General features: G+C 27.2%; 1 protein-coding gene across 1 annotated transcript in view; it reads left to right on the top strand.

Moving 5' to 3' along the window:
- LOC124420485 (Down syndrome cell adhesion molecule-like protein Dscam2) overlaps positions 1–22,500 on the top strand; it is a 121,501-nt gene that overhangs the window by 46,312 nt on the left and 52,689 nt on the right. The window contains exons 4-5 of the mRNA XM_046953374.1: positions 16,749–16,922; positions 19,218–19,367. Coding sequence (XP_046809330.1) covers positions 16,749–16,922; positions 19,218–19,367 — 324 coding nt within the window. The remainder of the gene's footprint in view (positions 1–16,748; positions 16,923–19,217; positions 19,368–22,500) is intronic.

Here is a 22,500-nt window from a genome sequence, read left to right as displayed (position 1 = left end):
CCATTTCGTTGCTCCTAAATTGTTTCAATTTCATTTAGTTTCTCTTCTACATAAACAGCTAGGGATAAGTTTTACAATTTTGTATACCAAATGTTTAATTTTCTTTTAATATTATAGAGAAATGTTTCAATTCCACATCGTTTTTTATAAAATATTTCAATTTCATTTCGTTGCTCTTAAATTGTTTTAATTTAATTTAGTTTCTCTGCTACATAAACAGCTAGGGATAAGTTTTACAATTTTGTATATTAAATGTTTTCTTTTCCTTAAATTTTATAGAGAAATGTTTCGATTCCACTTTGTAAAATGTTTCAAATCCATTTCGTTCTTCTTAAATTGTTTCAATTTCATTTGGTTTCTTAGCTTCAAAAACAGCTAGAGATTATTTTACATTTGTGTATGCCAAATGTTTACTTTTCTTTTAATTTTATAGAGAAATGTTTCAATTCCACTTCGTTTCTTTGTAAAATGTTGCAATTCCATTTCGTTTCTCTGCTTTTAAAACAGTATGAGATTTGTTTTACAATTTTGTATATCAAAAACTTTGGAATGTTTTAATTCCATTTAGTTTCTTTATAAAATGTTTCAATTCCATATCGTTTCTTAGCTTTCGAAGCAGTTGAAGATTAGTTTTACAACTTTTTATACCAAATGTTTATTTTCCTTTAATTTGAATTATTCTATTCGATTCTGTTTCTTTGTACAGTGTTTCAATTCCATTTCATATCATTGTTCTCCAAACAGCTAGAGATTAGTTTTACAACATTTTATTTCAAATGATTTATTTTTCTTTAATTAAACTGAAAAGTGTTTCAATTTTATTCCATTTCTAAACTGTTTCAAATCCATTTCGTTTCTCTGCTCTTTAAACAGCCAGAGATTAATTTTATAACTTTTTATACCATATATTTTACTTTTCTTTGATTTAATTGCGAAATGTTTCTATTCCACATTGTTTCATTCTACAATGTTTCAATTCCATGTCGTTTCTATGCTGTTTTGAACAGCTAGAGAGCTAGAGTTTTGCAGCATTTAATACCAAATGATTTATTTCATTTCGTTTTTCTGCTCTCTAAATAGCTACAGTTATATTTTCCTTTTATTTGAATGAGAAATGTTTCAATTCCATTACGTCTCTTTGAACAATATTTCAATTCCATTTAGTTTCTCTTATTTTTTATACCAAAGGTTTTGCTTCTCAATAATTTCATTGAGAAATGTTTCAATTCTATGGCGTTTCTGGCAAAAATGTTTCAATTCTATATTGTTTCTCAAATATCTGAGAAGTTAGAGATTAGTTTTACAACATTTTATACTACATATTTACTTTTCCTTTAATTAAAATGAAAAAATATTTCAATTCTATTCTATTCCATTTCCATTTTCAATCGTTTCAATTTCATTTCATTTCTTTGTATAATATAACTTTAAAAAGGTTAACTAAATGTTTTAACACAATTTTATTTCACAATTCCATTACGTGTTTCAATTCCACAAGGTTGTTTAAAAAATGTTTCAATTCCATTTCGTTTCTTTATGATTTAAAAAGTTAGAAAAGCTTTTAAATAAAATTTTATGCTTTAAACTCGAAATATATTCAAATTTCAAACATTTTTAAGTGAAAATGTTTCAATTCCATTACGTTTCTTTGTATAATATAACTTTAAAAAGGTTAACTAAATGTTTTATTAGCATTTTATTGCACAATTCCATTATGTGTTTCAATTCCACAAGGTTGTTAAAAAAATGTTTCAATTCCATTTCGTTTCTTTATGATTTAAAAAGTTAGAAAAGCTATTATATACAATTTTATGCTTTAAACTGGAAATATATTTAAATTTCAAACGTTTTAAAATAAAAATGTTTCAATTCCATTACGTTTCTCTAGTTATAAGTTAAATTTATTGGGTTAGAAAAGCTATTAGATAAAATGTTATGTTTTAAACACGAAATATATTTCCATTTCAAGAGTTTTTAACTAAAAATGTTTCAATTCCATTACGTTTCTTAAGCTAAAAGTTAAATATAAAGATTTCATCTGTCCCTGTCATACATATTTGGTTATTTAGAGCGAGTTATGTAACTATTCTTTTTGTTTTACTTTAAACTTATTTTCCCTAATTTTGTTTTGTTTTCCACAACACCCACCCCTAGTGGTTGCCCAGTACTATGAAGCCGATGTTAATAAAGAACATGTTATACGCGGCAATTCAGCGGTAATCAAGTGTTTAATACCCTCATTTGTGGCCGATTTTGTTGAAGTCGTATCCTGGCATACAGATAATGAGGAAAATTTCTATCCAGGAACAGAATATGGTGCGAGATAGAATCACTCTCTTTCTCTCTCTCTCTTTTACAATTTGTTGACATTTGTGTAGTGTGATTAAAATTTTGTTTATTGTTCTATACTAAATGCACGCAACAATTAGGTTAGATGACCCAACACTTACAACACTGTTCCTTAAGTTTTTAGCTCATCTTCTCAACAACAATAGCATCATCACCATTTTAACTTTAACATTCCTTTAAAAAAAAAATATTTTGTTTTTAAACATTTTCTAACTTTTTGTTTTCTTTTATTCCATTTTTTTATTTATTCCATTTGTTTTACTATTAATTTAAACAAACAAAAATGTCCAGTTGTTTCCCAACATTATGAAGAGGATATTCATAAGGCTTTTGTTATACGCGGCAATTCGGCCATTTTAAAATGTGATATACCCTCATTTGTGGCCGATTTTGTTAGTGTTATATCGTGGCACACAGATCAGGAAGAAAACTTTTTTCCAGGCACTGAATATGGTGTGTGTTCTAATGATAAACTTAATCAAATCACATATTTATATTAAGCAAAAAAAAAATGCAGTAATCACTTGTAATCAAATGTTTTTGTTAACTCGTATTTATTTTTCTAAAATTGTTTTATTGCAAAATCCTTTAATCCCTGTTAACACTAGCCTACATAAATAAACAACAATTTTTCTTGAATCCAAGAAAATTGACACTTAAAACACTATACTCTATATATATAAATATTTGGTCGAACACTACTAAAAAACACTTTTTTATGTAAGTGTATGTGTGTGCGTGTAATAACACCATTTTGACAATTATAAATGTCAAATAATAATAATATTCAAAACCAAATTTAATATGTTTTGGTTATATGTATATATTTTCTTTAACGCCTAATTATAACAGTTATAACAGTTTGTTAAAAAAAACATACAAACACCAACATAATTCAATATTTATTATATTGAAATTAATTTTTACAACAAAAAACTGTATATATCACAGATTTTCAGAAATACAACCCAAAATTTTAACCCCTTAATATATAATAAAAAAAATTAAACACTTTAACATGTTTATAATCTTTAAAAAACATATATTAAACAAATTAACACTTTAACAGCTTTTTATAAACTAAATATAACATTTTAACAATAACTGTTATACAATCCTCGAAAAACTAATTAAAGGTCGCTCCGATGACATTTCAAAATGAAATCTTCTGCCCCTTCAAAAATAAAATCATTAAGATCAGACTACTATAAACCAGACAATAGTTAAACTCTATATTAGACTATGGATAGCGCTATAGAACAGACTATACATCAGACTATAGACTAGAATATAAACCAAACTACTGACCACCCTATAGACAAAAATATAAGCTAGAATAAAGACCAGACTATAGATCCAATCAATAGAACAGATTATAGGCCATACTATAGACCACACAACAGACCAGACTATAGATCCAATTAATACAACAGATTATAGGCCAGACTACAGACCACACCACAGGCCGGATTATAAACAAACCAACAGACGAAACTATAGTCCAGACTATACTTCAATTAACTCTAGAACAGAGGTCAGATCAAACTATTTACCAGAGTCTATCTTTCACACTATACACCAGACTCAAACTATTTACCAATCTATCGTTTATACTATAGACCAGACTACTAACCTAATTATATAATATATTATTCAGACTTTAGACCGCACTATTTACATATTATATACAAGACTAGAGACAGGCCCACAAAGAATCTATATGTCAGACTTTAGACTAGACATTACATGAAACTATATATAAGAACCTAATTTAGACTATCAACCATAGAACAGACGTTTAACAGACTAAAGATAAAACTATTCAACGTTTTAAACACAAGACTACAAATAACCTATAGACCAGACTTTAGACTATGCATTGGCACAAACTTCATACAAGGCAGTCGTTAAGAATATCTAATAGACCTGACTAGCAGACTATAGATCAAATCACAAAGCTGATTACAACCTGTATGCCGGACAATTAACCAAACTGTTGTCAAAACTATAGACCAGTTTATTTAACAATTTTATACTAGACCCTGGGTCAGACAGACTACACTATTGATTTTTGACTAGAATTTAGATTAGACTTAGACTTTAAATCAAAATATAGACCAGAGTATACTATAGACCCGACTATAGACATGACTAATATACTAGCTTATAGACCAGATACAGAATAGACTATAGACAAGACTGTAGAATAGATTAGATTATAAACTAGACCAAAGACTATAGACTATACTACAGACTAAACTATAGACTTGACTACAGACTAAACCACAGACTTGACTTGACTATAGACTACAGACTAGACTACAAGCTACAGGCTACTATATACTAGACTACAGAATAGACTATAGACTAAACTATAGACTAGACTATAGAATAGACCATGGAATAGACCATAGACTAGACTATAGACTTGACTATAGACTAAACTAGAATGAAGCCTATACTATAGACGAGACTATATATTAAACTAGACTGTAGTCTATACTATAGACTAGACTATAAGTAGACTTTGGACCAGACTATAGACTAGACTTCAGACTATGGACTACAATATAGACTAGACTATAAACTAAACTATAGACTAGACAATAGTCCAGGCTATAGACTAGACTATAGACTTAACTATATACAAGAATCGTCTATAGATAAAACTATAGAATAAACTATTCTCTATCCTATAGATAATATTATTGACAAGGCTATTGACTAGAGATTAGACTACAGACAATATTTCTAGAGGCAATGACAGACTAGACAATAGACTAAACTCGTCTATAGAATAGACTATTGACTAGAATATAGACCAGACATAGATTAGACTATAGTTTAGACTATATACTAGGCTATAGATGAGACTATAGGATAGACTTGACTTCAGATTAGACTATAGACAAGACTATAGAATAGATTAGATTATAAACTACACCTTATACTATAGACTAGACTATAGACTACACTAGAGACTAGACTATAGGCTTGACTATAGACTAAACTAGAATAAACTATAGACCAGAATATAGACTAGAGTACAGACTAGTCTTTAGAATAGACTATAGAATACACTGTAGAATAGACTATAGACTAGACCATAGACTAGACCATAGACTAAACTATAGACTAGATTATGTAGTAGACCATAGACTATATAATATACTACAGACTAGACTACATACTAGACTATAGACTGTAGACTTGGCTATAGACTAAACTAGAATGAAGCCTATACTATGGACTGGACTATATACTATACTAGACTTTAGTCTATACTATAGACTAGACTATAGACCAGACTACAGTCTAGACTATAGACTAAACTACAGACTAGGCTATAGAATAGTTTATTTTTTATACTATAGACAAGATAATTGACTAGACTATTGGCTAGAGATTAAACAATATTTCTAAAGGCAATGACAGAGTAGACTATAGACAAGACTTGTCTATAGAATAGACTATAGACTAGATTATAAAATAGGTTATTGACTAGACTATAGATTAGACTATAGAGTAGACTAGACTATAGACTATGTCTAAGACTAGACTTTAGATTACACTATAGACTATACTATATATTGGACTATAGACTAGACTATAGGCAAGACTATAGAAAATACAATATTTTTACAGGCAATAATATAGATTGGGCAGCAGACCAGGCAATATTAGGAAAATTATAAAAGTTTCTTTTTGACTCACTAAACTGAGAGATAACTATCAAGATATCTGAACAATCTGTCTGTAACTAATCAAGAAGTTTACTCATATAAATGATGAAAGATTTCGTAATTTTTCGACTATATATAAAATTTACTGGATTATTTTGCTTTCGACGTATCTTAAGCATTTATATGTATTTCGTAAATATATTTCTTTAACTAATTTGAAAATTTTATTTAATAAATTTGATGAAAGTAGGAGATTTTTAAATCAATTAAATGTTTAATTAAATTCTATTGCATTTTTAATTTCATTTTGTCATTTTAAAATTTTCATAAAATTTTCTTTATCTCTCTTTCTTCAAATACAAAAAATCTAAAATATAATTAAAAACGTTTCTCGAACTGTGATATGCCTAAATGTCAATAACACTCTCTTCTTTCTAACGACAATTTGACAATCACACTCTTTCAACTCTTTATACTATACATACAAACACTACAGCAATAATGACACCTTAAACAACTCTGCTGCTTAGTTGTCTATTTTGAAATCCCATTTTCTTCTATCTTTTTTTTCAGTTAATTAAACAATTTAAGTTTTTCGTTTAATTTCCAACTCCAGGGAAGTGTTTTTTTCGCTCTAAAATCTCTACATAAATTGTAATAAAAATATTTAATTACATTTAGTGGAAAATATTTTAACCTAAATATTAAACTTGTTTTTAATATATAGTGGTTGCCCAATATTATGACACCGATGTTAATAAAGCCTATGTTATACGCGGTAATGCGGCCGTTTTAAAATGTGAAATACCCTCGTTTGTTGCGGATTTTGTTAGTGTGGTCTCGTGGCATACCGATCAAAATGAAGATTTTATGCCGGGAACAGAATATGGTTTGTTTTTCTTTTAAAGTGGAGCTTTTAAAAGAAGTTTTTAGTAGTTAAAAGATTTGAAAAAAAGAAATAAAGAGGGTTTATATGTTAGAGCTTTTTTCTTTACAAATCCTAATCCTTATTTCTTGAAAAAATGTTCCTTTAATTTTATATATTTTTTTATAATTTAGTTTGTTTATTTTTGTTATTATTTATGAAGAAGTTTTGAAGAGAAAATTCTCACAATTTAGATTCAAAGTTGTTATGGTTTCGGTAGGTTATGATTGTGAATACATTGATCTGAATACATATTCTGACTCTAAAACAGAAAGTTTTATTAAGAAGTTCTGTAAAAGCGGAAAATAGATTTTAAAAGCTTTTGGTATGAAAGCTTTTCTATGGAAAGATATTTATATAAAAGCCTTTCTGTGAAACCTTTCTGCTGAAAAAAAATTTCTATAAAAAGTTCCTGTATAAAAGATTTTTTTAAAATATTTTCTGTAAAACACTTATAGAAAAGCTTTCTGTACAAAAACATTTCTATAGAAAGATTTCTGTACAAAAGTTTTCCTATAGAAAGCTTTCAGTGTAAAAGTGTCTACATAGAGATCTTTCGGTATAAAAGCTTTACCACAAAAAAAATGTAAAAAGCTCTTCCATGCATCCTTTTCTATAGATAACTATTAAAGCTCCTCTATGGAAAAGTTGCTATATAAAAGCTTTGCTATAAAAAGCATTAAGTATTAAATTTTTTATATAGAAAACTTACTGTGTGAAAGCTTATCTATAAAAAGCTTAATGCGTGTTAAAGCTTTTCCATAGAAAGTTGTTTTATAATAAAACTCTTCCATAGAGTAATTTCTGTATTAAAACTTTACGTAGAAAAGCATTTCGAGGAAAGCTTTCTGTATAAAGGTGTGTGATAACTATAAAAGCTTCTCTATAAAAAGGTAGCTGCATAAAAGCTTTGCTATAGAAAACATTACGAAACTTATCTATAGAAAGTTTACTGTGTTAAAGCTTATCTATCAAAAAAGTTTTTTTTATAAAAAAGCTCTTTCATAGGTTGATTTCTGTATTAAAACTTTACGTAGAAAAGCATTGCTATAGAAAGCATTGCGAATTAAAGTTTTTATATATGTATAAAGCTTACTGTATAAAAGCTTTTCCATAGAAAGTTTCTAATAAAAATACTCTTCCATAGGATGATTTCTGTATTAAAAACTTTACGTAGTAAAGCATTTCATGGAAAGCTTTCTGTATTAAGCTGTATAAAGCTCTTAAATACCTTGCGTTACGTATAAGAACTTTACGTAGAAAAGTTTTCTATATTCAAGTTTTCTTTATTAAACTTTTTCTACAAACAATTTTCTTTATGACTAAATTTTCCAAAAAAACATTGTCTGTATAACAGTTTTCCTTGAAAAAAAAATTCTTTTTAATGCTAAAGTTGCATTTTTTCTAGGAAGTTAATCAATTTCTTTTTTTCGTGTAATTACACATTACATTAACATTATAATTTCTTGCCTTGTTTTCCATTAAGCTTACAAAAGTTTCTCACCTTTTTAAAGCAAATTTTCTTTAAACTTTTTAAATCTTAATGATAATGGGAAAATCTAAAGAATTCTAAGAGCAAAAGTGGTAATTTTCTTTAAAGATAAAGTCAGAAGTTGCAATTTTTATTCATTCTTTGTAATTACAATGCTTAAACTTAACACGCAATGGAATTTATGAATATTTTTGTTGTTGTTTTATGTTATTCCACTTAAAATGTGTTATTGTAAATTGCCAAGTAAGTTTAATTGTATAATTAATAAGATTCCTTCGTTTTTAAAGGAGATCACTGAACTTTTAAAGCTTTTAAGAAGAAGACTGCTTTAAAGTGTGCAAAAATATTTAGAAAATTTTGTTGTTTAAGAAAATTCAATGAAATGTGGAAAGTAATTAATTAAATTGAGTTGCATTAGTACGCGAGAATGTTGAAGAAACATGTAATTCAAATAGTAAAGGGGATTTAAGTTATGGGGATGTTGCTGCCTAAGAGTTTTTTTAGTATAACAGTTTTTTGTAAAAAAATCTTTTCTATAGAAAACTTTCATAGAAGCTTTTATACAAAATGATTTCAGAAAAAGTTTTTTCTAGAAAAGCTTTTATATTAGAGAAGAGCTTTTATACTAAAAACGTTTTGTATAAAAGCTTTTATACAGAAAACTTTCTACCGAAAAGCTTTTATACTGACAGCTTTCTACAAAAAGCTTTTTATAGAAAATCTTTCTATAGAAAAGCTTTTTTACTGACAGCTTTCTGCAGAAAAACATTTATAAAGAAACCTTTCTACAGAAAAGCTTGTATACAGAAAGCTTTCTAAAGAAAAAAAATTATAGTAATATTTTGATAGAAAACTCTTTTTATGTAAAAGCTTTTATACAGAAAGCTTTCTATCGAAAGGCTTTTATACTGATAGCTTTCTACAGAAAAACATTTATACAGAAAGCTTTCTACAGAAAAAAGCATTTATACAGAAAGCTTTCTACAGAAAAGATTTGTATAGAAAAGTTTTCTATAAGAAAAACTTTATCTTCTACTGACTGACTACTTTCTAAAGAAAAGCCTTTATACAGAAAGTTTTCTTCGGAAAAGATTTGTATAGAAATGTTTTTATAAAAAAAAAAAACATTTTATGTGAAAGCTTTTATACAGAAAGCTTTCTATAGAAATGCTTTTGTACTGACAGCTTTCTATAGAAATACTTATATAGAAAAGCTGACAGCTTTCCACAGAAAAACATTTATACAGAAAGCTTTCTACGGTAAAGCTTTTAAAACGATTTGAATTTTGTTATAACTAAAGTTTCTTTATAATATAGCTGTTATACGCAGTGTTTTTATGATGAAAAACTGTCATACTAAACTTTCTACTAAGAAAAGCAAAGATACAAAGAGCTTTTTGGAAAAAAACGGTTATACTAAAAGTTTTCTAAGTAAAAAAGCTGTTATACTGAAATTTAGTAAAAACTGTTAACTGTTCTATGGAAAAACTGTTATACAGAAAGTTTTGAGTAGAGATAACTGTTATACTGAACGATTTTTCTAGAAAAAAACATTTTTTATATTTAATGTTTTCTATGGGAAAACTGTTATACTGAACGATTTTTTTTATAGAAAAAAACTGTTATATTGAATGTTTTTTAGGGGAAAACTGTTATATTGAATGTTTTCTAGGGAAAAACTGTTATACTGAATCAATTTTATAAAAAAAAACTATTATATTGAATGGTTTCTAAGGGAAAACTGTTTTATTGAACGATTTTTCTAGAAAAAAACTGTTATATTGAATGTTTTCTAAGGGAAAACTGTTATATTGAATGTTTTCTAGGGAAAAACTTTTATACTGAACTGTTATTCTCTAGAAAGAAAAAACTTTTATACTCAAATATGTATAACAGAGAACGTTTATTCGTAGAGTTTTCTTAGGTTACAAAACTGTTATACTCAACTTTACTACTATAAACACTGTTATATTAAATGTTTTCTGTTCTGTGGAAAAACTGTTATACTGAAAGTTTTGAGTAGAGATAACTGTTATTCTGAACGATTTTTCTAGAAAAAACATTTTTTATATTTAATGTTTTCTATGGGAAAACTGTTATACTGAACGATTTTTTTATAGGAAAAAACTGTTATATTGAATATTTTCTAGGGGAGAACTGTTATATTGAATGTTTTCTAAGGGAAAACTGTTATACCGAAATTTTGTGTAGAGAAAACTGTTATTCTCTAGAAAGAAAAACCGGTTATACACAAATATATATTCCAGAGAACGTTTATTCGTAGAGTTTTCTTAGGTTACAAAAGTGTTATACTCAACTTTACTACTAGAAACACTGTTATATTAAATGTTTTCTATGGGAAAACTGTTATACCGAAAGTTTTGTAGAGAAAACTGTTATTTTCTAGAAAGAAAAAACTTTTATACTCAAATATGTTTTCAGGGGACCTTTATTCGTAGAGTTTTCTTAGGTTACAAAACTGTTATACTCAACTTTACTACTAGAAAAACTATTATTTGTTATATAAAAAAAGTTTTCTTTTCCTCGAAATAGATGTCTTTAAATAGATTTAAGTTTGTAGGCTTTGCAAGCAGTTCTTCACAATAGTCTAGTTTGTCTTTAACTACCTTCTCATACCTCCCCCCTTGGTGTGACCTTAATTGGGCATATTGATGTATTTGAAATTACCTAGGAACATTATTAAATAACCTAAATTTTTTGTCTATTGATTTAAGTGTTATTTTTAGTTTTAACAAGAATATACAAATAATTTTATGTCCTTCTGTATCCGTGTTCTTTAAATGTACACTTTAGTTGTTCAACAATTTTATGAATCCGAAGTAAATAATGAATATGTTATAAGAGGCAATGCAGCGGTATTAAAATGTTCCATACCCTCATTTGTGGCCGATTTTGTACAAGTTATATCGTGGCAAGATGAAAGTGGTGAATTGTATGCCACATTAGATGAACAAAAGACAATGGGTATACATATGTGATGATTTCTATATATATTTTAGTTGATAGTTATGAAAACATAAAGAAAAATTATCATTATCCTTTTCTACAGCCCCTCCCCCTTTTAAAACCTATTTATGACCTAAATTGTTTTTATGATTTCTTTTTTGTTTTTTGCTTTTCTTTATTAATCATCATACATGTTTCCAGTGGTTAATCAGTATTATGAAGCTGAAGTCGTTTCGGAATATGTTATCAAGGGTAATACGGCCGTTTTAAAATGTACCATACCCTCGTTTGTGGCCGATTTCGTTAAGGTTGAAGCCTGGTTAGCTAGTGAGGGTACCGAATATTTACCCTCGGAAGAATTTGGTTAGACTTTTTTCTTTTGTAAAACCTTTATTTTTAGACTTTAAGAGTGTGGAGTGGAAGTGTATAAAAATTTATTTCCTTTAAAGTCCTTGTTCATTTTCCCTATTGTATATAAACATTTTGTGAATTTTTATTTCTATGATACTTTTTCTTTATTTAGTTGTTAATCAATATTATGGTGCCGATATTTTAATGGAATATGTGATTAAGGGTAATGCAGCCGTTTTGAAATGTTCTATACCCTCATTTGTGGCCGATTTTGTACGCGTTGAATCTTGGATAGATGAAGAGGGCAATGAATTAAGACACTCCGATAATTATGGTGGGAGTTTGAAAGGATTATTTTCTACATTCATTGAAACTTTTCTTTTTTTTGGATTTTTTTGTCTTATGAAGGGGGATTTCTGAAATCTAATCAAAATTATTCTCCTTAAATCCTTTTTAACTTTATTTTCTTTTCTTACTTTAAAACTTTTATTATTTTACTATTTTTACTTTCAAAAAAGAGTTTTGTTACCTTTAGCACCTTTCTTACTCTCGGTTAGGTAAAAGGGGTAAAATTTTACCCGTTTTTTTCTAATTTAATATAAAACCCAGCAATGTTTTACTGTCATTTAGTAAAGAAATAAATTTCTATATAAATTTGATTAAAATTTTAAATTTATTACTTTTACTTTTCATCAAAGTACTTTTTTCTTGCCCCTTAGTACTTTTTCTCCCAAATCTAATATCTCCCTTTGTCCCAATACCTTTTATAGTGGTCAATCAATTCTATGAAGCTGAAATAATGACTGAATATGTTATTAAAGGCAATGCTGCCGTTTTGAAATGTTCCATACCCTCGTTTGTGGCCGATTTTGTGCGTGTTGAGTCCTGGATCGATGAAGAGGGCAATGTTTTGACTTTTTCCGATAATTACGGTTGGCTGGCTTTAAACTCTATAACATAAATCTTAGTAAATTAGTTTCTTTATCCCTTAAATCCTTTACATCCTTTCATCTTTATCATTTAACAAAAAAATGTTTATTATTTTTTTTCTTTAACCTCAAATCTTTTAGTTGTTTCCCAATTCTATATAACCGAGGCCGAAAATGAATATGTCATCAAAGGCAATGCGGCAGTGTTAAAATGTAAAATACCCTCATTTGTAGCTGATTTTGTACAAATCGAAGCCTGGATCGACGAGGAAGGTGTAGAATTATGGCGTAATAATTCTACTCAGGCTTATGGTACTTTTCTTCCTCTTAAAATCTCTACTCTACTAAATGTTTACAAAATCGTTTTGTTAGCTTTTGTTCCAATTCCTTAAAATTCCCTAATTCCCTTGATTATTTGTCTTCTTTTGTTAATTACTTTTAAATTATCTTTCACAATTCTAGTCGTTATACAATCTTATGAATCAGAAGCCGATAATGAATATGTTATACGTGGCAATTCGGTCGTTATGAAATGTGAAATACCCTCTTATGTGGCTGATTTTGTATTCGTTGATTTATGGATGGATTCGGAGGGACAAAATTATTATCCTAATAGAGAAGAGATCGGTTAGAATAATTAACTAAATCAATTGACAATTGATTTCCTAAGTAGTTTAATGTTTTTGTTGGAATGAAAAGTTTTGCAGCCGGGATAAAAACAAATTTAATCTAACTAAGGATCATGTTTTCTAAAGAAAAATTGATCGAACTTGGATTTTCTTTACCAGAAAAAAGTTTATCAAACTGGATCATGTTTACCAGAGAAACTTTGATCATGTTTTCTAGAGAAAAGTTGAACAAACTTGAATCATGTTTCCAGAAAAAAGTTGATCGAACTTGGATCGAGTTTTCTATAGAAAAATTGATCAAACTTTGATCATGTTTTCTATAGAAAAGTTGATCAAACTTTGATCATGTTTTCTATAGAAAAGTTGACCAAATATTGATCATGTTTTCTATAAAAAAGTTGATCAAACATTGATCATGTTTTCTATAGAAAAGTTGATCAAATATTGATCATGTTTTCTATAGAAAAGTTGATCAAATATTGATCATGTTTTCTATAGAAAAGTTGATCAAATATTGATCATGTTTTCTAAAGAAAAGTTGATCAAACATTGATCATGTTTTCTATAGAAAAGTTGATCAAACATTGATCATGTTTTCTATAGAAAAGTTGATCAAACATTGATCATGTTTTCTATAGAAAAGTTGATCAAACATTGATCATGTTTTCTATAGAAAAGTTGATCAAACATTGATCATGTTTTCTATAGAAAAGTTGATCAAACATTGATCATGTTTTCTATAGAAAAGTTGATCAAACATTGATCATGTTTTCTATAGAAAAGTTGATCAAACATTGATCATGTTTTCTATAGAAAAGTTGATCAAACATTGATGATGTTTTCTATAGAAAAGTTGATCAAACATTGATGATGTTTTCTATAGAAAAGTTGATCAAACATTGATCATGTTTTCTATAGAAAAGTTGATCAAACATTGATCATGTTTTCTATAGAAAAGTTGATCAAACATTGATGATGTTTTCTATAGAAAAGTTGATCAAACATTGATGATGTTTTCTATAGAAAAGTTGATCAAACATTGATCATGTTTTCTATAGAAAAGTTGATCAAACATTGATCATGTTTTCTATAGAAAAGTTGATCAAACATTGATCATGTTTTCTATAGAAAAGTTGATCAAACATTGATCATAATTTCTATAGAAAAGTTGATCAAACATCGATCATGTTTTCTATAGAAAAGTTGATCAAACATTGATCATAATTTCTATAGAAAAGTTGATCAAACATCGATCATGTTTTCTATAGAAAAGTTGATCAAACATTGATCATGTTTTCTATAGAAAAGTTGATCAAATATTGATCATGTTTTCTATAGAAAAGTTGATCAAACATTGATCATGTTTTCTATAAAAAAGTTGATCAAACATTGATCATGTTTTCTATAGAAAAGTTGATCAAACATTGATCATGTTTTCTATAGAAAAGTTGATCAAACATTGATCATGTTTTCTATAGAAAAGTTGATCAAACATTGATCATGTTTTCTATAGAAAAGTTGATCAAACATTGATCATGTTTTCTATAGAAAAGTTGATCAAACATTGATCATGTTTTCTATAGAAAAGTTGATCAAACATTGATCATGTTTTCTATAGAAAAGTTGATCAAACATTGATCATGTTTTCTATAGAAAAGTTGATCAAACATTGATCATGTTTTCTATAGAAAAGTTGATCAAACATTGATCTGTTTTCTATAGAAAAGTTGATCAAACATTGATCATGTTTTCTATAGAAAAGTTGATCAAACATTGATCATGTTTTCTATAGAAAAGTTGATCAAACATTGATGATGTTTTCTATAGAAAAGTTGATCAAACATTGATGATGTTTTCTATAGAAAAGTTGATCAAACATTGATCATGTTTTCTATAGAAAAGTTGATCAAACATTGATCATGTTTTCTATAGAAAAGTTGATCAAACATTGATCATGTTTTCTATAGAAAAGTTGATCAAACATTGATCATGTTTTCTATAGAAAAGTTGATCAAACATTGATCATGTTTTCTATAGAGAAGTTGATCAAACATTGATCATGTTTTCTATAGAGAAGTTGATCAAACATTGATCATGTTTTCTATAGAAAAGTTGATCAAACATTGATCATGTTTTCTATAGAAAAGTTGATCAAACATTGATCATGTTTTCTATAGAAAAGTTGATCAAACATTGATCATGTTTTCTATAGAAAAGTTGATCAAACATTGATCATGTTTTCTATAGAAAAGTTGATCAAACATTGATCATGTTTTCTATAGAAAAGTCGATCAAACATTGATCATGTTTTCTATAGAAAAGTTGATCAAACATTGATCATGTTTTCTATAGAAAAGTTGATCAAACATTGATCATAATTTCTATAGAAAAGTTGATCAAACATCGATCATGTTTTCTATAGAAAAGTTGATCAAACATTGATCATGTTTTCTATAGAAACGTTGATCAAACTTGTATCAACATTTCTACGGAAAAGTTTATCACACATTGATCATGTTTTTTATAAAAGAGTTGATCAAACTTGGATTAAGTTTTCTATAGAAAAGGTGATCAAACATTGATTTCTGATTCAATTTTAAAGTTTTATCCTGCTGCTTTTTTAAACATCTAGTAGAAAAGTACATTTCCTCGATGCTGCTCCAAAAATTTATATATATTTTTTAAAAACCCCCATTAGTTCTCTTTCAGTTCTTAGTTTTGTTAATTTTATTTCTTTAATTTTAATTCCATTAGTTGTTCATCAATTCTATCAAACCCGAGTCATAGATGAGTTCGTTTTAAGAGGCAATTCGGCCACTTTAAAGTGTTTAGTTCCTTCATTTGTGGCCGATTTTATAATGATTGAATCCTGGGTAGATGAAGAGGGCAAGGAAATATATAGATCACAAAGCAATGAAGAGATGGGTAAAAGATGTTATTGGAAGTAAAAAAACAAAAACTTTAATATTAAGAATTTATTATAAAATCCTTAAGAAATCCTTTCAAACAAGAAAAAACTCCTTAATAGGTTCCTTTTAGTTGCTAAAAGTAATAAGTTTTATTTATTTTTAAATTTTCTTACAGTTGTTAAGCAATTTTTCGAATCTCAGGTCTATGATGAATATGTTATTAAAGGCAATGCAGCCATATTTAAATGTCAGACACCCTCTTTTGTGGCCGATCATTTAGAAATTACCGATTGGTTAGATACCGAGGGTGGTGTTTATACCAAAAACGAAACGGGTATTTGGGGTTTTATTCCATTTATTGTAATTAATGGTAGTGGTACACAATTAAGTAGCCATAATGAAGGGGATTTTTCTTTATAATTTTCATTAATTCCTTTTTTTCCCTTTTTTAACCCCATTTTTCTTCTATTTTTATTTATTTTATTTGTCTCTTATTTGTATTTAAAATTTCCAGTTGTACCCCAGTCCTATACAGTCAATGTTATGGATGAGGCTGTTTTGCGTGGCAATAGTGCCATTTTAAAATGTCATATTCCTTCATTTGTGGCCGATTTTATACAAGTTGCCTCTTGGCTAGAAGATGAGGAGCGAGAAATTTTAGCCTCTCATGGCCAGGATCTACAAAGTGGTAAAAATTGCTAACTCTTGTTCTTTACAATCTAGTTAAAGCTTTCCCTTAATGCTCCCTTTTTGTAATCCTTCAAATTTCAGAATGTTTTCTTAAAATATAAACCAATTTTCTTTATAAGTTCTCTCTTAATTAAGGTCGCTAATTTCGGAATTGTTATCTAGGTTTTCCTATAGCTTTGCTAGGTTTTTTTTAGGTTAAAATTTCATTTACTTTTTTTATTTTTTCATTCAGTTATATTTTTTTGTTCTCTTCATTTTTTTTTACTTCCTTTCCTTAAAAAAATCCCTTGATCCTCTACATTCCATAAGCCATTCCCGGCTTTCCTTAATCCCTTATAAATCCCCCTTCATTTTAAAGTAGCTTGTAGTTTAGTTTGGTTTATATGAAAACTTTTTTTTAATATTTTTTTACAAATGTTCAAGTTTTAAAGAAATTTTTGAAAATTTTCTTTAATTTCAAAGATTTTGTAAAAAAATATTAAAAAAAGTTTTGTATTTTGTATATAAAATTTGTAAAAAATTTAAATAACTAAAAATGCTTTAATATTTTTAAAAATATTTTTTTAATTAGTTGAACTTTGATCATGAAGCGCTGATCACTTTTTATCGCTCGAACTTTGATCATGTTTTCTTAAAAAGGTTAATCAAGCTTTAGTCTTCTTTAGAGCAAAATAAAGACAAGACTATAGACTAGACTATAGAAAAGACTTAAAGTAGGCTGTAGACGAGAAAAAAGAGTAGACTACAGACCTGACTATACACTAGACTATAGACTAGATTAAAGATTGGACTATTGACTAGAATATAAACTAGACTATAGATCAAAATATAGACTAGGTCATAGACAAGACTGCTGTATTGTAGATTGTAGATAAGACTAGGTTGCAGACAATACTATAGATTAGGTTTTAGGCTAGGGTATATACTAGAATATAGACCAGACCATAAACTAGACTACAGAGTAGATTAAAGACAAGACTAGAGATTAGAAAATAGAGTAGACTATATGCTAGGTTATAACCTATACAAGATCAGTCTACATGACTTAGAATACTTTACTCTAGACTGCGACTATAGTTTAGTCCGAGTATAGAATTAAACTGATATAGAACTAAACTAGAACTGAACTAGAACTGAACTAAACTAAACTAGAACTAAACTAAAACTGAACTCGAACTGAACTAGAACTAAACTAGAACTGAACTAGAACTGAACTAGAACTGAACTAGAACTGAACTAGAACTGAACTAGAACTGAACTAGAACTGAACTAGAACTGAACTAGAACTGAACTAGAACTGAATTAGAACTGAACTAGAACTGAACTAGAACTTAACTAGAACTGAACTAGAACTGAACTAGAACTGAACTAGAACTGAACTAGAACTGAACTAGAACTGAACTAGAACTCAAGTAGAACTGAATTTTGATATATTTTTTTGAAAATATGATACAAATTTTGATCAAGGCTAGAATTATCATTATTGATCGAGTTGTATTTAAGTAAAAGTGTTGTAAAATATAAATATTACTAAATTTTATAAAAAAATATTAAGGCATTTTTATTATAAATATATTGCTTGCTTTTAATGTATTGTAAATATTAAGAAATTTTAAGGATTTTTGCGAAAACACCATTTAACTAAAACTTTTGTAAATAAAGCTCAATTGAAATGAAAAAAAAAAAAATCCTTGAAATAATAAAAAATCTACTATAATCTGAAGAAATAGAACTAAAAAAATTGAATTTCGTTTCGATTTTAGTGGATTTTTTTCGTATTGTAAATATGTAGTAAATTTTTATAAATATGTATTATTAACCCCTGCATGTTGCTTATGGGTATTTTACTAATAATTAACAAAAAACACTATTAAAATTATAAAACTGCATTTAAATTTTAAACCAAAAACTTTAATAAATTATAAAAATTATAATATTTTATTTAAAAAATAATAAAAAAATTGTAAATAATTTTATAAAAATTGTAAATAAAATAATATTTTGAAAATTTTTACTAGTGTTTTTTGTTAAAACATAAAAAAAATTAAGGAATTGCTTTTAAAATTTTCTAAAAATTTGTGAATAATTTTGAAATATTTTTATAAATTAAAAAAAATATATATTTTTAATAATTTCAAGAAATTCCTTAATTTTCTTTAAAAATGGTGTTAGATTTTTTCTCATTTTTTTTTTGTGTTAAACAATTTTATAAATTTTTGAATAATTTTATTAATTAAAAAATTTTTTTTCTTACCTTTTTTTCCTCCAAAATTAATTTGTTCTCTCAATAAAGATGGCAAATATTTGGTTTTACCTTCGGGTGAATTACATATACGCGAAGTTGGTCCCGAAGATGGTTATAAATCATATCAGTGCCGCACTAAACATAGATTAACCGGTGAAACTAGATTAAGTGCTACCAAGGGACGTTTGGTTATTACAGGTAAGTTGAATTTGTCCTTAAAGGAAGTCATTATTTATTAAATATTTTTACTGTAAAAAGAAAAGAAAAATATTCAATATTAAGAAAAAAGAAGAAAAAATTTAAAAAATTTAAATATAAAGTTAAAATATCTAAAAAAGTCTTGAATAATATATTGAATATTTTTCCAAAAATCATTAAAAAACCAACCAATAGTCAAAACTAAAGACGTTACTAATCCGGACTATAGACTAAATAAACTTCTATAGACTAGACTGCTTTAAGACTTACCCATTCCATTATTGCCTTTTCTCCTGGACCTTTAATATTTATTTGCCATAAATAATTTTTATTTTAATTAAAATTTTCACTTATTTTCTGATATTTTTCTAATTTTGAACACATTTTCTTCTCTATTAAACTTAAGAACAATTTCCCTTTTACTCTACTTTTAATCTTTCCATTTCCATTACAAAAACAACAAACACACATTTTAATTTAATCATTTTATTAAAATTTTACTTATTTTTTAATATTTTCCAATTTTTAACCAATTTTCTTTAAATTTACCACACTTTCCCCTTGACCCTTCTACTTCTACTCTTTTTTATTACTTTTCATTTATTTATTTCACAAAAACAACAAACACACACACACACACATTGCTTAAGCATAAATATTTTTTTTCTTTGGCTTGGGATTTTTTTCTTCAACTTCTTTGCCAATTTTCACTAATTTCTTTTATATTTTTCAACAAAATTTTTATATAAACTTTTTAATAAACATTTAATTTATATTTTTATATAAAAATATTTTTAATATCTTCACTTTTAATGCGATTTATTAACGTTTAATTAGAACAACTAATGAAATAACCGGCAAACTGTAACAAATAAAATGAATGACTGGCCAAAAACTGTCAAAGTGATGACTTACTACCTAACATTGTTGTTGTTAATTTATTTATTACAGTAATAATTATGTTGTTAATGATGTTTAGTGTGAAAATGTTTGTGCATGCTATGCTATTGAATGGGGAGAGATGAGAGTAAGAGTTTCTTAAAAAGAGATTTAATCAAAACAATAACAAAAACAAAACTATACACTTGTTAGTTACATCACTATTAAAGACTTTCTTTCATAATAATTTGTTAATAGTAGTAAAAAATAGTATTAGAATTAAACAAATTAATAATATTTTTGTATAAATATGTTAATAAATATTGTTTTAATAGTTTTATTTAAACATTTTAACAAAATTTAATACATAACTTAGGGAAAATTGTTGGGGAAGCTGGTGAAAAAAAAAAAAAATTGCCAAACTTTTTAAATGGCAGCGGCCGGCTGGAGTTTTAACATGACAAAGCTTGACAAGACACTTTTATAAAGTATTTACAAGACACTTTTCTAGACAAGACACATTTCTAAAGAAAATTGTGTTAACAAAACACTTTTCTAAAGAAAACTGTCTCAACAAGACACTTTTCTAAAGAAAACTGTCTCAACAAGTCACTTTTCTAAAGAAAACTGTCTCAATAAGGCACTTTTCTAAAGAAAACTGTTTTCACAAGACACTTTTCTAAAGAAAACTGTTTTCACAAGACACTTTTCTAAAGAAAACTGTCTTCACAAGACACTTTTCTAAAGAAAACTGTCTTCACAAGACACTTTTTTAAAGAAAACTGTCATCATAAGACACCTTCTAAAGAAAACTGCCTCCACAAAACATTTTTCTAAAGAAAACTGTCTTCACAAGACACTTCTCTAAAGAAAACATTACTTACTTTTCTAAAGAAAAATGTATTCACAAAATACGTTTCCAAACAAAACCTTTTCTAAAGAAAAACTCTTTTTAAAACACACTTTTTCGTCCATAGAAATCACTTGTGGAACACCATACAGTCAGCTGTTATTAACAAATTTGGCCAAATATTTTTCCATCAACTTCCCTTACAATTTTCACTAATTTATTTATTATATTTTTTAAAAATTTTTATATTAAACTATTTAAACAATATTTATCAACATATTTATGCAAAAATATTTGTAATTTGTTTAATTTTTATACTAATTATTTAAAAAAATAACAAATTGTTATGAAAAAAATCAAAATACTTGAATAATTTTGATGTTTCTTATTGTTTTATGTTAAGCTTTTGTTATTGTTTTTGTTAAATCTCTTTGCGAAAAAAACTCTTTCTCTCAACTCTCCCCATTTAAGAAAGAAAGAAAAACATGCACAAACATTCACACTTATACTAACCAAATTACCTAAATCGTAATAACAACAACAATATTGGGTAGTAATTCATCAATTTGACAGTTTATTGTCATTCATTCTTATTATTTACTACAATTTGCTGTTTTATCTTATTAAATGTAAACAAATCGGATAAAATGTTAAGAAATTTAAAAATATGTTTACATAAACATAAAATTTTAATTTTATTGAATAAATTTATATAAAAATGTTGTTAAAAATATGAACAATATAAGTGAAAATTACCGAAGAAGTTCAAGGAAAAAAATTCCCAAGCCAAAGAAAAAAATGCATAAGCAAGGTGTTGTTGTTAGTTTTTTAGTACAATTGTTTGAAAAGTAGTATATAGGCCAGACTAGTCTATATTCCAAACAATAGAGTAGTCTATAGAGTAGACTATAGTCCAGACTATAGAGTAGTCTATAGTCCAAACTATACAGTAGTCTATAGTCCAAACTATAGAGTAGTCTATAGTCCAGACTATAGAGTTCTCTATAGTCCAGACTATAGAATAGTCTATAGTCCAGTCTATAGAGTAGTCTATAGTCCAGACTATAGAGTAGTCTATAGTCCAGACTATAGAGTAGTCTACAGTCCAGACTATAGAATAGTCTATAGTCCAGGCTATAGAGTAGTCTATAGTCTAGTCTATAGAGTAGTCTATAGTCCAGACCATAGAGTAGGCTATAGTCCAGACTATAGAACAGTCTACAGTCCAGACTATAGAGTAGTATATAGTCCAGACTATAGAGTAGTCTATAGTCCAGACTATAGAGTAGTCTATATTCCAGACTATAGAGTAGTCTATAGTCCAGACTATAGAGTAGTCTATAGTCCAGACTATAGAGTAGTCTATAGTCCAGACTATAGAGTAGTCTATAGTCCAGACTATAG

This window comes from Lucilia cuprina, chromosome 6 (genome assembly GCF_022045245.1).
Source record: "Lucilia cuprina isolate Lc7/37 chromosome 6, ASM2204524v1, whole genome shotgun sequence".
In the NCBI taxonomy this organism is placed as follows: Eukaryota; Metazoa; Arthropoda; class Insecta; order Diptera; family Calliphoridae; genus Lucilia; species Lucilia cuprina.
Note: the sequence above shows the minus strand (reverse complement) of the source record. Positions and strands in the feature narration are given on the sequence as shown.